We start from the raw sequence: 17,040 nt of genomic DNA, 5'->3' as shown, positions 1-17,040 counted from the left end.
AACTGTCTGTACACGTCTTATTATGGGAACAGTAGCATGGATACATGTGCACCATTCAGAGGTAGGCACATACAGTAACAGGCACGATTTGGACTCTGAGACCTAATGGCCTAGTATAGTACAGTGGTTCTCAACCTTTTCAGGCCGTGACCTCCACAAATAATCATATTTGAACTGGGGAACCCCCACCCTCCATAAATGGCAGATCTACATTCAGATCTACATATTTTCACAATTTCTGCCTCCAAAATTTGAGAATTTCGCCAATGTGTGTCTTTGAATATTTAGACCCAATTCTATAGTGCCGTAAGGTTTTTTGAAGAACCGTCAGTGGTGCTTAAACTTTTTCATGTGAAGGACCCCCAAAATGATATGTATTTATTTGGCCACAGACCCCCATCTCAAAATATTTAGTTCCACGGACCCCCAGAAGCAGAATGTGAGATACAAATGTTCGCTTAAAAAATGCATACTGCTACTGGGAGCTTGTAGATCTGCTATTTTTCAATAGCTAAAGTATGAAATAATTCCAGGACTAAATGGGCTTTAAAAATGTGATCAATAAAATCGTAAAATCAATATGATATGATCGTGTTTCTTTGTATTAGTTAGTAATCTTGCCGCAGAGTTTTACACCATCTGGAGGCGGGATATGGGTTTTTTGTTAATGCCAGAGTACAGGGAGTTAACTTAGTCCAAGCGACTTGAAATAAAAACATGTTACTGTTTCGAGGTCTGCAGTAGATAGTACAATCTGATACTATGCAATATATTGTGCATATAATATTGACTATTACATCCCTTTCCTGGAAGAATACAGAGATACAACACTTGGTCCTAACCCTGCTTGACATTAATGTCATTATTTTGTTCCCTTCACAAAGCCTGAGGTCGAATATAAGCATAGTCCTCCACCAATAGAGTTTATTCCTTTGTCTGTATCTTCCCATGTGATGAAAGTGCATGCACGCACGATAGAGCGAGAGACGAATAGGTGGGGTGGTTAAAAAGTTAAACGGTCTGAGAAAGAACGGTGCGCAGAAAGAAGAAAATAACCATTTATTTTTTCCATCTCTGTTTTATGTCTCCTCTCTCTCTCTCTCTCTCTCTCTCTCTCTCTCTCTCTCTCTCTCTCTCTCTCTCTCTCTCTCTCTCTCTCGCTGTCTCACTTTAATTAAATTCAAAGGAGCTTTGCTGGCATGAGAAAACATATTTTTGCATTGCCAAAGCAGTACATACACAAATGTACTACTGTATGTACCATACTCACTGTCTCTGTCTGTCTGTCTGCGTCCCTCTCTCTCTCCCTCTCCCCCCCTCTCTCTCACACACACACACACACACACACACACACACACACACACACACACACACACATTATGTCAGCTAGCTGAATGGTTGGCTATTGGGCTTACTCATGGAAAGTACTTCAGGATGTTTTGGGCTTGCATGAAGCACACTGCGGTGATTAGAATGACATAACCTGGCCTAAAGCTCTTTGTTGCTATTTTGGAGACACAGTTTATTTTTGCATCAAACCAAGTGGATTGTGATGGATGACATAGTAGAGCTTGGCTCGTACATACGAACACCCAGCCCGCGATTGTGATTCACTATATAATATCATAATAGTATTAACCACTTGAACCCCACGCAGCATCCATATTCTGCCAAAAATGACAGATCTACAAGCTCACAAGGTGTCACAACTTTATGCTATGTGAGCTTGTAGATTGACAAAGAGATCTTATGTAGATGTAAAAAAAAAAAGAAAAGAGAAATGCTAATTCAGGTCCAGTGTACTGAGTCTAGAGCAGTGTTTCCGAAACTTTCATCTCAAGACCCAAAAGAGAGATTAGACGTTTGCCGGCACCCAAACTAGTGAAAATAGCAGATCTACAAGTGCACAACGCATCGCTTCGCAAATGACACTGGGTGAAAAATTGGTTACACAAATTGTGAGATGAAAATGTAAAGAAAAGAAAAAGTGTACGGACGTGATGACCGTCGCATCTGTGCCTTTCCAGGTCTTTCGGAGCTGATACATGACAACTTGACAGAGTCCAAGAGGACGGTCAACCTGTTGCAGAGAATGAACATCTACCAGGAGGTCTTCCTCAGCGTCATCTACAGGCTCCTACCTATACAGGTGACAGTTAACATTTGGGACCTACAATCGTTTGTGAATTGTTATGTCGGTTCATTGTCTATGTCAAAGGACGTGTTCTGCGAGTCCATATGGCAGTCATATTCAACTGGCGGCCCGCGGGCCATATTCGGCCCTAGCAGAGCTTTCTTGTGGCCCCTGGAGAACATTACCTATTCCAATGTAAAAGATTATTTATAACCAATTATTATTGGATGGTTTGTTGTACAGGATGACCATTTTCGGCAATTTATTTTTTCAACATGGAGCTAGGTTGCTTGGCAACATACAAGAGCTCAACAGATGAGTTCTGAGTGCATTTCATCCATTCATTTGAAACCATTTCGGTGTAGCCTCGTGAACCAGCCACTCCCGGAAATTACATTTGGCTTTCAAAGCGAAAAATTTAGTCTTGAGCGGATGTTGTCCATTTACCCCAAATAAATAATTCACCTTGAGTCGGGTGCTCAAAACAGACAAATACCTTTCATTCATACGAACATGTAAACACTTCACCTTGCCAGCCTACTAACCCTCAAATACCCTTCCTCTTTTCTCAAATATCAAAACCTAAGCCTGTGCCCTATAAAGGACTGGAACAGAAAACATCAAAATGCATGAATGCAGTATGAAGCAGGCCCTAATATTAATAAGTTACCATATTGGACATAAATGTCCATTGTTGTGTCCTATCGGACATAACAAACAACAAACTTTCTGTCACAGTCTTATGGCCCACGACTTCAAGTGATTTTTACAATTGTGGCCCCCTGCCTTCTCTAGTTGAACACACCTGCCATGTGGGCCGGGTTTCCTTGGAAGCATGCCGCTTTAATAAGAAAAATCGATCAATACAAAAATAAACCTACAGGAATGCCAGGCTTAAAAGTGTGTTAAGCGTGTGAGCTTCATAAATAAACGTCACACTAAGTTGTGTTTGTTAGATTATGCAAATTATCTTGTTCCTGATAGACTTCAATCATCCAATGCACCAAACAACACCAAACAAGAGTCGATAGCAACGGCAGAATACGCTATTTGGCATTCATTGGCAGAGAAGATTGATCGTGTGTGTTGTTGGCATAACCAACATACTCAGCTACGCTGCTCATACCACAAATAAATGTTTTGTTTTTTTTGAGCGGTGGTCACAACGCTCCTATACGTGGCTGTGTGTGTGGGTCTGTCTGTCTGTTTGTCTGTTTGTCTGTCTGTCTGTCTGTCTGTCTGTCTGTCTGTCTGTCTGTCTGTCTGTCTGTCTCCGGGTATGTAGCCTGCAGTAACCTTTTCTGACCACACATGTTAAGGGAGGGGCGCTGTTGTTCAGGATAGGCCAGGCATAGGCCAGGCACACTCACACACAAACACACACAGGGGGCACACACACACACACACACACACACACACACAGGGGGCACACACACACACACACACACACACACACACACACACACACACACACACACACACACACACACACACACACACACACACACACCACCGCTCAGTTCACACGAGTGTGATTTTTTACAAATGGGGCACCTTTTAAAGGGGAAATTAACAGGCTTTGCAATGGTATGAAAGTTATTGCCAAGTAGCATTGATAGAGCAGAGACGTAATCTACCAAACCACAGAAATGTCAGATGTTGTATTAGCAAGAGCTTGTGACTAAATAATAGCTATATTGGATCAACTGAAACAAAGGTTCTTTTTAACATTTCCTGAAAAGTAACTGTTTTGGACATCTGATCTGACAGTGATGACGTACATACCTGCACACATTCAGCTAAAAATACACTAGCAATTTTATACACTAGACCTAAAGATAACCATAAACATCTGTTCTAGATTAACAGCAACTACATGTAGAAAATTGGATGTCACACAGTACCTTGTTGCTACAATTTCTTGGTTTATTTTGTTGGATTGCGAGACGATAATTTGTTCACTCCCTTAAGTATGTACGCACGTCGCACATTTGTATTCTTTTAAAGATTTGTAGGAAAAACAAGGTCAACATTGATATGTCACGCTGGGTTACTTTGGCACACAATAAAAAGCTGTGTGAATCCTTTTTGGTCATCATCGTTCAGCTCTAAAAGGGAGGATTAGTGGGCACCATGACGTTCTTAATAGGAAATCTGTCAGTAGGTTACAGCACTACCGTAACATTTAACATTCTGTCAGACATCACATGACACACATGCACTTAAAACACAGCGGGAGTGGGTTCTCTGTCTGCCTGTACACCGTCTAAAAGCTAGATAGCATTGTTGGCAGTCCCACTTAACGAAACAAATGTCACGCATTAAAATATCAGAGAAAACCATGAAATGTCACAATGTCCGTAAGTATCAGTCACTGTCCTTTTTAGACAGTTCCCTGTCAGTTTGTGCGTGCGTGCTTGTGCGTGTGTGCTTGTGAGTAGGGCTGTCACAATTATTACATAATCGTCTAATCGCAATTATTTGACATAATCGTGATTATTTTTCATAATCGTTTCCATGTTGAAAAATGTTCATATATTTTTTTTAAAAGTCAAACATAGTGGAAATAGCAGATCTACAAGCTCACAACGCGTTGCGATGCGACGCGTTGTGAGCTTGTAGATCGGCTATTTCCACTATCAATGTTCTTTCTTAACTTTTTCCCTGCCAGATGTTGTTATTGCGACCGTAGGTCGCATTTACTACCAAAACCTCCACCGGCTGTCCGTCCCTGAGTGAGTGAGTGAGTGAGTGAGTGAGTGAGTGAGTGAGTGAGTGAGTGAGTGAGTCACACGTCACACGTCACACTTTTGCCCTGCTCATATCTCCACAACCGTTGCCCCCATCCATGCCACATTTTGCACACACACTCCTTACCTGCCAAACTTCAACCTCCAAGGACCCCCGGAGCTTCAGGGACCCCCAGGTCCCTGGGGGACCCCCAGGTGTAAAAAATTACCAAATTTGCAAAAATGACCAAATGACCACCCCAACGGGGCTGCTCACGGGGAATTCCTGGGGACCACCCACTCCTGGTGCTCCAGAACGGATGCAAAAGTGGTGACGCCCCCAGTGGAGGACCCCCTCCACTGCAGCTCACATAAAATGCCGTAACTCGGGCTAGGAGCGTCCGGGAGAGCCGGGGCCGGTACCTATTCGTCCGCCAAGGCAACGCGGAGACCCCACCCCTCATTTCTCACATGGCCCTCTTCTAGCGCCACCTTCAGGCCGATTTTTAAAACACATTTTTGGCCACTGCTCCTACAGTTTTGGCCCTAAAATCACGCAAATTGCTACACAGTATGTCTACACTCATCCCATCAACATGAATCTGTCCCATATAGCGCCACCTTCAGGCCGATTTTTAAAAACACATTTTTGGACACTGCTCCTACAGATTTTGCCCTAAAATCACGAAAATCACTACACAGTATGTCTACACTCATGTCATCAACATGGATCAGGAAGATTTTGGAAAAACAATTTTTTGCCCTATTTGTGGAGATAAGTGACCTACGGTCGCTTATCTCCCGATTAGGGAGTCTTGCTGGTTTATTATTGGGTTTTGTGCCAGCAAAAGCACCTTACCTTTGCGATGTTATAGACAAAGATGTATTATTATTTTTTTCATTATTATTTTTTAATTTTCTCCTTAAAGAGGTGTACCGTGGCTCTACCAACAGTAGAGGGCAGCCTCATGCAAGAATTAATGTGAAAATGGTCTCAGTAGGCTCTCGTTCGTCAAGGCAGCGCAGTCGCTACAGAGCAATAGATCCAGAGGAAATCACATGGAAGTGTTTTGTTACTCCATTGATGCTAACGTCCAGTGGGTTTTTGAGAGTACTTTTACGGGAGCTGTTTCAACGGTACACACCCGCGCGACCCCTCATCAGTTTACAGACATCAAACCAAGGTACAAAAGAACGAGCCAAAGAACGTACAATTGGCATCGCGCCGCCGGGAAAAATGGGGCGAACGGGAACGTTCAAAGCGTTGATAGAGTTAAGTGTAAAGTTGTAAAATATGTCAGTAATTTCTTTGTATAATTAGGTCATGTGTCATATCTTCCATGTGCAACTTCAAAGCCTAAAAGCCAAACAGAAATGTAATCGTCAACGACAAAAACACAATTACATCGTTTATCGTAATTATTTGAGTGACAATTAATCGTCATGTAAAATGTCATAATCGTGACAGCCCTACTTGCGTGTGTGCGCATACAGTTGAGTATTCATGTTCATGTGTGTGTGTGTGTGTGTGTGTGTGTGTGTGTGTGTGTGTGTGTGTGTGTGTGTGTGTGTGTGTGTGTTCCAGGCCTATCTGGAGCCTGTGTATTTTTACATCTACACAGTGTTCTCGCTCCAGGCGGTCTATGTGATTGCTTTGTACCTCACAGCTTGGCTCCTGTCTGGCTCCTGGCTAGCGGGAACCCTCACCGCCGTTTGGTACATACTCAACAGGTAAGGGTTCACAGCGTGTGTGTCAGGCAGGCAGCACATGCTCGTCTGCGTGCGCACGTGTATGTGTGTGTGCGTGCGTGTGTGTGTGTGTGTGTGTGTTCGTGTGTGCTCATGTTTATGAATCAATGCAGGGTGAAATTAAAGGAGGAATAATAATAATTTCTGTTTTGTTTTTATTCATATCAACATCTGCTGCGTAGGCTTTGATATGCAGAAATGTCAAAGACTGAATACAACAGCTGAATATGACTTAACTACTTAATTATCCCCATTACGCCCTGGCTGGTGCATAGCAGGGCAACAACAACAACGTTTCACCAGTACAACATCGCAGCTATGTTGCTGGTGGTAGAAATCCTTCCCGTTGTTGAAATGATGCTTGATGAATATGAAGACAGGCGATTGTTTTGCAGAGTTTTGAATTGAAAGTGTAATTTTATTGTTTTATTTGGAAAAACATTGCATCTTTTGAGAGTAAAGGTTTGACATTTCAAAGCCCCAAAATAATCCCATTTTAACTGGGGACCACCCCCCACCCCCACCCTGACGAGCACTAAGAGTTGAGGAATTACATTTTGTATAACACGGTTCTATTGTGAAAATAGCAGATCTGCATGCTCACAACGCCTCGCGTTGCAAGGCGCTGCGAGCATGCAGACCGGCTATTTTCACAATTTCTAATATTTGACATTTTAGCTTATGTTTTATTTGTCATTTTAGAGGTATTAAAAAGTGCTTAAATTGTCACTTAAGAAATGTGCAGATACCCCCTATACACAAACGTTATGTTGGTTTGTTTACTGTTGAGTGAGAAAATAATGTTTCACATTAATCTAATCATCTGGGGACCCCCCAAAATAATTTGGGGACCTTCTCCATAATCCTTTCTTTCTCTGCAGGGTAGACACCACTCGTGTGGAGTTCACCATCTCTCTGAGAGAGAACTGGTCTCTGCCCTTCTTTGCGCTGCAGGTGGCCGCGATCACCAGCTTCCTCCGACCACAACTCACTGCTGTACAGCAGGTACAAACACGCACGCATGCGCTGCAAAATACAACCACATAAAACGCTAAACGCGTTTAATACATCACCATATACCAGGGGTCTTTAACAGGGGGTCCGAGACCCCTAGGGGGTCCTCAGAGTTACTAAAAAACCTTACACACAAATTGGAATACACTTAAACATGGCACGCACAGACAAATAAGCACCAAATCGAACGTATTGACCAGTCTGACCCGATTGATTGTCCCTGACCTGCATAAAGAGTGCAGCTCAACTCTTGCACTGCACCTCAGCACATCGCTTACAGCCCTAAGAGATAGGTCTGGAGAGGCCGCATAGGAATGGATTTATTCTGTGAAAACAGTGTTTGTGTGTGTGTGTGTGTGTGTGTGTGTGTGTTTGTGTGTGTGTGTGTGTGTGTGTGTGTGTGTGTGTGTGTGTGTGTGTGTGTGTTTGTGTGTGTGTGTGTGTGTTTGTGTGTTTGTGTTTGTGTGTGTGTGTGTGTGTGTGTGTGTGTGTGTGTGTGTGTGTGTGTGTGTGCGTGCGTGCGTGCGTGCGTGCGTGCGTGCGTGCGTGCGTGCGTGCGTGCGTGCGTGCGCGTGCGTGCGTGCGTGCGTGCGTGCGTGCGCATTCCTGTGTGCATATACGTGTGCGTGTGCACGCGTGGTGTCGGACTTCACGCATGATTTATCTTTGTTGGATTTTCTATTTTGATGGAGTGTTCATTTTGTCTATTAAAACTATGACGAAAGAAGTTTGTGGACTACCAGTTTTCACTGATGGAAACTAAATAAAAACTCAGCTATGATGACTAAAACTCAGACTAAATACATGTATATTGACAACTCCATTAACAAATAAAAAGTTAAAAACTAGACTAGAACTAGTGGGGAAGAGATCCAGTAGAACCAAAAGACAAGCAATTTTACGTTTGATTGTGCTCGGGCATTGCACACTGAAAATAGCCGATCTACTAGCTTGTTGATCGGGCTATTTTCATATGGCCTGCCAAAATGCATTTTTTTTATTGTCAAAATCATTTGTAAATTTAGTTGACCAAAATCTTATCTTATTCAGTCGTCATCAAAATACTGTGACTGAACTAAACCTAAATTAGCTGTCAAAAGTAACACTGTGTTGGTGTGTGCGTGTGCTTGTGCTTCCCTCATCAGAAGGTGATGGTGTGGCTGATGTTTGTGACCACCTTCTGCTTCAGTCTGACGTGGCAGTTCAACCAGTTCATCCTGCTGGTCCAGGCTCTCATCATTTACTCACTGGACTGTATGGACCTTATAGCCAGCACGCAGGTACTGGAGGTCAACGCTTCTCAAACCTAAGAGGGCAGTGGGGGTCCCCGGACCCCACTTTGAGAACCCTTGCATTGATCGGGGGGCAAGGTGGCGCAGTCGGTAGTGCTGTCGCCTCACAGCTAGAATGTCCTGGGTTCGATTCCCGCTGGGGGTGTGTTCTCTCCTCCGCGTCATCAGTGCCCATACCCTAGGTGGGATTTGTAAAAGGGCCTTTCTGAGTGGAGTTTCCCGTGTCTCCTAGGGTAGATACCCTCACAAAAAACGTGGAGTAATCCTGGTCTCTATACTGCCTACCCCTGGCTGATGGAGGGGAAAGGATCTGAAGAAGGAAGCATGAGGTCGGTCTGTTGCTCTAGGTTGGCAGAGGGAGTGTAGCGCCCAGGATTACTTTAGACAATAATGACACTGGGTGAAAAAAGGGTTAGAGTTAGGGTTACAAAAATCATTGGATAAAAAAATGTGTGAAAAGAAAAAAAGAGAACCCTTGCATTGGACCACAGACAAACATAACTCTGAGAGTGTACAAATGAAACATCCATTTGTACACTCTCAGAGTACATTAGTCAAGAATAGCCAATCTACAAGCTTGGCTATTTTTGGTCCAGTTTACTGCGGTCGTGTTTACTGCATCTTAGAGGTTTTGTGGTTGCGTGTTTGTTCATGCCTGTGTGTGAGTGCGTGCGTGAGTGCCTCCGTGTGTATTTGGGGCTTTGTGTTTACTTGTGTGAGTGTTGTACAGCATGATATTTGCATGCTGTGCACCTGTGTGCACTCGTATCTTTTTATCCATGCGTTGTTTACTCTTGTATTGTGATTGGGTACATTCCAATTTGACTTTCTGTGTGTGTGTGTGCGTGTTTGTGCGTGTGCGTGTGTCTAGGTCACCACTCTGTATCTGGTCCAGGTAAGCAGCCTGCTGTGTGTCTGGCTGCTACAGTTCTGCAATTCAATGATCCTGGGTTCGCTGGTCCTCAGTTTCATCGTAGCTGCACTCTTCATCAAACACTGCCAGGTCTGTGTGAGCATGTGTGTGTGTGTGTGCATGCGTGCGTGTGCGTGCGCGTGTGTGTATGCGCGTGTGTGTAATCATGTCTCGTAAACCGCTGGAACAGATGTCCAGCTCCAGATATCAGTGCCAGTAGGACCAAAAAAGTACCTCCGCGCAGATTTGTTTGGCTTCTTGTTAAACATCCAATAACAATAATGATCCCACTCCTCTGGGTTATGGGATCTGAACAGCCGCCGCATCCCTCCTGGATATGGGATCGATGTCACACTCTCACTTGTAAAACACGGCTCTTTTGTGGCTTCGTTGTTTTTACTGGCAAAATGCTACTCAGTGCTCCTTTAAAATGCTCCAAAATCAGCATTTACAGTATCAAACAGATAATGAAATGGCAAAAGTGTCCGGTTGTGTACCTGCGTGCAAGACATGCCAGTGTTTTCACTGTGGTAGAGCCAGCTGTTATGAGGCCAGGTTGGCTGTAAACACCCTGACCCAGTGGTTCTCAACATTTTCAGGCCACGACCCCCCCAAAAAAAACATATTTTAACTGGGGAACACACTCAACACAGTACCCGGACAAGCACAAGCAATTGTAGGAGTTGAGGCCTTACATTTAGTTTGACTCGGTTCCACAGAGAAATATTGTGAAAACAACTGATGTACAAGCTCACAACGGCTCGCGTTGCAAGGCGTTGTGAGCTTGTAGATCAGCTATTTTCACAATGTTTGCCTCTTTGTTATATACTATTTGACAGTTTGGACAATTTGGATGATATCGTTTCTGGATTACTTTTGATGCAGTAATGGTGTTTTTTTTTGTTTTTGTAAAGGTTTTAAAAAGGTCTTACATTGTCACTTCACTGTTACACACCCCCCCCACCCCCCCCCACCCCCCCACCCCCCCTGGTGGGTCCCGACCGAAAGGTTGAGAACCACTGTTCTAATCGAAACCTCTTCTGTGCTCATCTAGCCTGGTCTGAAGACAGGAGGCCTCGTGGTTCGCCTTGGAAAGTTGCTCCTGCACAGCCTGCTGGTCCTGTCACTCACAGTCACTATCAACTATCTGGCCAAGGTACGCTGCTCCTCTATCCTCTTCTGTTCTCATACCGTCTCTTTCACCATCCCACATCCCAGAATCAGACTGCATTAAGGCCCATTCCCACTGGGCCAGATAACAGATAAAAAAATCTCTTTCTCCAGATATTTTTCCATTCAAAGTGGATGGTGGATACATATAAAAGAAATATCTACCACAGATATTTGCCACAGATAATTTTATCTGTGGCAAATATTTTTTTTTATCTGTATCTACCATCCACTTTGAATGGAAAAATATCTGGAGAAAGAGATTTTTTTATCCGTTATCTGGCCCAGTGGGAATGAGCCTTTAGACTGATATGGGAACAGAACTGTAATTCACAATGTCCATTAGGCCAGTGGTTCTCAACCTTTCAAATTTCAAGGTCTCTCCTAGTCTCCTTAACTCTGACAGTGTACAAATGGAACCAAATGGACCCTTTGGGGTTCATTTGGTTCCATTTGTACACTGTCAGAGTTACCTGGAATCCACTTTGAGAACCACTGCATCAGACAATACACAGTAAACTCATCAGTAGCCTCGTGTAGCCAGGTTTACTCATCTGCGAAGAGAAAAGCCTGGTCAAGATATGAGGCAGAGACCGTTCTAGGAGGTGGGGCTGAATATTCGCGGAAGTTGTCGTCTGTTCACAGTGCGGTGTCCCTGCAAACGTATTCCCTGCTGGAAAAATACGAGTCTGCGTCTCCTGCTCCGTCGGTTGCGCTCACAATAAACAATATATAAACTAAAACATTGATTCAGGTGATGTTACACCTATTAACACTTATGTTGCAATGATTTTTTCTCTTCAATGTCTCGCGTTGCCATGGTTACCATAGACTTCCATGTAATTGTGCAATTGTGTAAAAAGTGCACGCCCATGCCTAGATGATGCACCACGTGTGTAGATGCTGTTCACAGCTTTCAAACAAAAAAATCCGCTTGGAAATCCGTTCAGGCATTCATGATTTATGGGCCATTATGTTTTCTTCAGATGTAAACAAACATGGCTGCCATGTTTGAAAGAATGGGTTGGTATGGGGGTTAAACATGCAATTTCGTGATCGCGATCATGCCTAACACATTTCTGGAGGTCCAAAAAAATGTTTTGAAAAAAAAAAAAAAGATTTTTTTTTTTTTTTTTTTTTTTTTCAAAAACGGCCCAAACTCGGGAAACTCGGGGTTGGCACAGCGTTGGTATCAATACAAACTCGGGAAACTCGGGGTTGGCACCAGATGTGTTAAGAGCGAGTTAAGAGCTACAATCTATTTTTGTTTTTTTGCTGGGAATGTAAACAGACCCGCACCGCATGGCGTAACTTCCGTTAAACACAGCACTTCCGCTAGAAATCTTGGAACCAAGCGGAAGTCATATCTTGGCCAGGGTGACTCACTGACTCATCAGTGTTTAGGGCTTGTGGGCTCACTCTTATTTACGTATTCATTAAGGGTGTCACGATACATTTTAATAGCGATAAGATACGCATCGCGATACATGGTTGACGATACGATACATGGACGATATTGTTTCATTCGTGGCAATACTATACGATTCGATTCAATGATTTAAAATTGATATAGTAGTAACTATTTAGAAAATAAATTAAATCAGTGTGAAACGTGTCAAAAATCTATTATTATGGATATAAATAAGTAAACGCTGTGATTCTCTAGCAAATACAAGGTCATTAAATTTCAACACATACCGGTATGGACAAACCCGCACCTTGACTTGAACACAGAGATTGCACACATTTATTGATAGACCAAGAGTAGCTATATGGAATGGAAACGTAATTAGACCCATCTTTTTCATTTTCCCTTGCTAAACACAAGGCACAAATACTTAGTTTCCATACAATCCATTATTTGCATTGCAAAGCGATTCGGTTCGATTATCTGCACGCCTAGTATTCGTTTATCTCATTTTTACTATGAGACGTGTTGATTTTGTGTGTGTGTGTGTGTGTGTGTGCGTGTGCGTGTGCGTGCGCTTGTGTTTACAGAAAGCACTTCAGCTCAGATCAGATGAGCACATCTTTAAATTCATCAAGTCTAAACTTGGATTTGGTGTGACCAGGTACACACACACACACACACACACACACACACACACACACACACACACACACAGACACACACACACACACAGACACACACACACACACACACACACACACACACACACACACACACACACACACACACACACACACACACACACACACACAATGTTATCCTGCCCGGCCAGATAATGTCCAAATAGAGAAGGTATCCCCACCTGCTTATATACTTCTATCCACGTTGAGAGTGATTGCTGCTTAAGCCGCGGAATGGTCCCACTGTCACCTACTGTAGCTGAGCTGACTCATGCTGCTGTCACTGCTTCAATTACGCTTTCCTGCCTCTGTCAAAGACCACTTTGGCCATGATTCGTCTTGTGGCACCATATAAAAGTGTGTCGGGCAGCCAACACTTTACTTTGTCGCAGAACACAACAGCTTTTCATTGATGCAACCAGGTAGTAGGATGAACGAAGCAGAAATGGACAGCCAACTTGTCCATTCCTCTTTAAAAACCCCTGCCAACATTCCTCTTTATGCTTTTGGATAGCATTTCATCTTTTCTTCCCAACTTGCTGATTTAAATGTTTAGCGAACTCGAGCAGCACTAGAAAAAAGTGCTCCTCGGAGCACAGGTCTCCGCCAGGTCAGGTAGGTTATTGTGGGCCAGCGATGTTCGGAATTCAGTCATTATAGAGTTTAGTGGAATCTGTAGAATTTGAAAGATTAATTGATGACCGTTAATTGTATTGCTATTAATGTGAAGTGGCTTGTTATTTTGTAATAAGAGTGGCATTTCTTCCTCTGCCTTTCGCCGCAATAGGACGCGGCGTTCATGATTCGCGCTTTGCAGCGTGACTATGACGACAATTCATTTGCGAGTACAGACAAATTGGCTGTTCACTATGACAAATATTCCTTAAGAAACCGACTCAAGTGCACGCCGACCTCTCCTCTGCGCTGAGCCATGAGAGATTGGCATGCAATCTCTCAGTACTCTGCCTCACACCAACGGTAAGGGCAGGGCAAGCCTCACAGCTTTATCCTGAGTTATTTGAAGTCTCCAAGTTTTTTTTAACCATGAAACAACCATTTCTCTTGCGAGGACCAAGGAAAATTGTCCTCGCGATGTGGACTATTTCTCAAATTCAACTATACTCCTGTGGCCATTTGGCCCTCATAAGCACACACACACACACACACACACACACACACACACACACCAGCACATGCACATGCAATGAGTCCCACACACGCAGAGGTGTCACAAGGGGGGGTGATTGGGACTGAGTTACTAGGGTCCAAGGTGGAGGGGCCCTAATTATTTTATACTTTAGCTATTGAAAAATAGCAGATCTACAAGCTCACAGCGCCGCACTAAGTGCCACACTGCAAGCTTGTAGATCTGATTTTGTGGGTCCTTCATATGAAAAGCTTTGAGCACCACTGACATAGAAACATACTGTAGGTTTTTCAAAATAAAAACGTTATTTGAAATATTCAAAGAATTTTCCCGATTTAAAAAAAATAGCAGATCTACAAGCTCAGCACTTGTATGTCTGCCGTCCAATAGTTAAAGCACAAAACAAAGTGTAATAATGTGTTCCCAGTCTAAATGGGTTAAACCCCCTCCTCCCCCTATGAAGAACATTCACGGGGGGCCCGCAGTGAATCCTTGTAGGCAGGGCCCAGAATTTGGTGCGCCCCCCCCTGCACACACGCACGCACACACACATACACTTGCCCCCTCCTGTTGGTTTCCATTATTTACTAAGGTGCCAGTGTTGTGGCACCTGGAGTTTTAGTCCATGTGAATAATAGATGGCAGGGTAATGCTAGCGGGCAGCTCATTGATCACTGCCACTGGCTATGTGTGTTGAGTAGCTCATGTGCAGGATATCTTGCTCCAGATAACAGCGCTCATAGCAGAGCCAACTCCAGACAACTGGCAACTTCAATTATTCAGCCTGCGCTGGAGAATTGCATTGATTACATTATGCACCAGCCAGAGTCTCTCCGACTTCCTCTATCTGTGTGTTTCTCTGTCTCACTCTCTCTCTCTCTCTTTTTAATCTCTGCTTTTGTTTTTTGGTGTTTTGCTCTCTCTCTCTTTCTTTCTCTCTCTCTCTCTCTCTCTCTCTCTCTCTCTCTCTCTCTCTCTCTCTCTCTCATCCTTCTCTGTCTCTCAATTCAATTCAATTCAATTCGGCTCAATTTGAGGGAGCTTTATTGGCACGAGAAAACCTAAAGAGTTTACATTGCCAAAGCAAAGTGTCAAATAAGAAGAAATGTGTCTAAGAAAATGTATGTACAATTAAAGCCATAAAAAACAAAACCACAATATTGTGCATATGCTGTCAGAAATAGTTATACATCCACAGAGGAAAGAATAGCTTGGGATAAACTTTCACTCTCACTCTCTACCTTTTTCTTACAAACCCATAAGACAAATAATGGGTAAATTCTCCTTCAACAACATTGCCACCCAGGTGTGGAATTCCTTGACTACCTCCCTTAAAACATGTAGCTCGCTGGCATCCTTCAAAACAGCCCTGAAAACTCACCTTTCAGGAGGCCAGAGAAGGAGGCTGTAAAAGGTCTTATTTGGGATTTTCCTTTTAGGCAGGGTGTTTTAACTGTACTTGTACTTAGGGCTGTCACGATTATGACATTTTACATGACGATTAATTGTCACTCAAATAATTGCGATTAACGATTTAATTGTGTTTTTGTCGTTGACAATTACATTTCTGTTTGGCTTTTAGGCTTTGAAATTGCTCATGGTAGATATGACACACAACCTAGAAATTACTGACATATTTGACAACTTTATACTTAAAAAAGAACATTGATAGTGAAATAGCCGATCTACAAGCTCACAACGCGTTGCGATGCGACGCGTTGTGAGCTTGTAGATCTGCTGCCTATTTCCACTATTTTTTACTTTAAAAAAAAGATATGATCATTTTTCAACATGGACACGATTATGACGATTATGAAAAATAATCGCGATTATGTCAAATAATTGCGATTAGACGATTATGTACAGTAATAATTGTGACAGCCCTACTTGTACTGTACTACATTTCTATATTGACTATACTTGTACTCTCTCTCTCTCTCTCTCTCTCTCTCTCTCTCTCTCTCTCTCTTTCTCTCTCTGTCCCTCTTGTCTTTGTCCAGGGACTTTGATGCCAGCCTGTATCTGTGTGAGGAGGCGTTTGGCCCGCTGCCTCTGGACACGCTGGAGCGTCTGGCCGGCACCCTGCTGCTCCACCCCTACCTGGTCACGCTGGTGATGCTGACGGGCACGCTGGCACTGGTGGCCCTGCGCAACCTCAGGTAGGAGGGAGGGGACATCATGGAGAGCAGTGGTTCTCAAAGTAGATTCCAGCCGGGACTCTGTGGGTTCCTTTAGGGGCAGGGGTCTTCAACAGGGGGTCCTGGACCCCTAAGGGGTCCTCAGAGTTACTACAGTGGGGGGCCGCCAAATCTTTGTGTGATAGGATCATGTTTTTTACATAATCACTTGAACCCTAGCATCCCTATTCTTAGTGGAACATTAGCCAAAAAAATAGCCGATCTACAAGTTCACAACGTCTCGCGCTGCGAGGCGTTGTGAGCTTGTAGATCGGCTATTCATTTGGCACAAAGGTTTGGTGTAGAGGGAAAAGAAGAGCAGACTAGTAGGTATTGACAGTTCAAGTGGTTGAATATATTAATCCAACAGATGATAGTGCTGTCAAACAAGTCTAAGCTGTATAAGAAATTCATGAACATTTTAAAATGTGCAACACAATTTTGTATGTTATGTAGTGGGGGGGGGGGGGGGGGGGGTCCCTGCTTCATCTCTCTCTCACTTGAGTTGAGAACGATCTTTATCTTCATCGCGCCCAGTGGGAATGACACTTTACGAACTTAACAAACGAATGAACCCTTTACGAGTTAATTTAGTTCCATTTGTACAGTTAAGAGGAGACCTTG

At 43.5% G+C, this 17,040-nt stretch overlaps 1 protein-coding gene across 1 annotated transcript in view; it reads left to right on the top strand.

Moving 5' to 3' along the window:
* Positions 1–17,040, top strand: part of dpy19l3 (dpy-19 like C-mannosyltransferase 3) — a gene marked incomplete at its 5' end in the record, with an annotated part of 81,194 nt that overhangs the window by 9,936 nt on the left and 54,218 nt on the right. Inside the window, 8 exons of the mRNA XM_080729199.1 lie at positions 2,028–2,149; positions 6,449–6,594; positions 7,494–7,617; positions 8,772–8,906; positions 9,790–9,921; positions 10,886–10,987; positions 13,000–13,073; positions 16,240–16,398. Of these exons, the coding sequence (XP_080585325.1) occupies positions 2,028–2,149; positions 6,449–6,594; positions 7,494–7,617; positions 8,772–8,906; positions 9,790–9,921; positions 10,886–10,987; positions 13,000–13,073; positions 16,240–16,398 (994 nt within the window). The remainder of the gene's footprint in view (positions 1–2,027; positions 2,150–6,448; positions 6,595–7,493; positions 7,618–8,771; positions 8,907–9,789; positions 9,922–10,885; positions 10,988–12,999; positions 13,074–16,239; positions 16,399–17,040) is intronic.

Source organism: Nannobrachium achirus, assembly GCF_963921795.1.
Source record: "Nannobrachium achirus genome assembly, chromosome: 7".
Taxonomy (NCBI): Eukaryota; Metazoa; Chordata; class Actinopteri; order Myctophiformes; family Myctophidae; genus Nannobrachium; species Nannobrachium achirus.
This window is presented reverse-complemented; position numbering and strand designations above follow the sequence as displayed.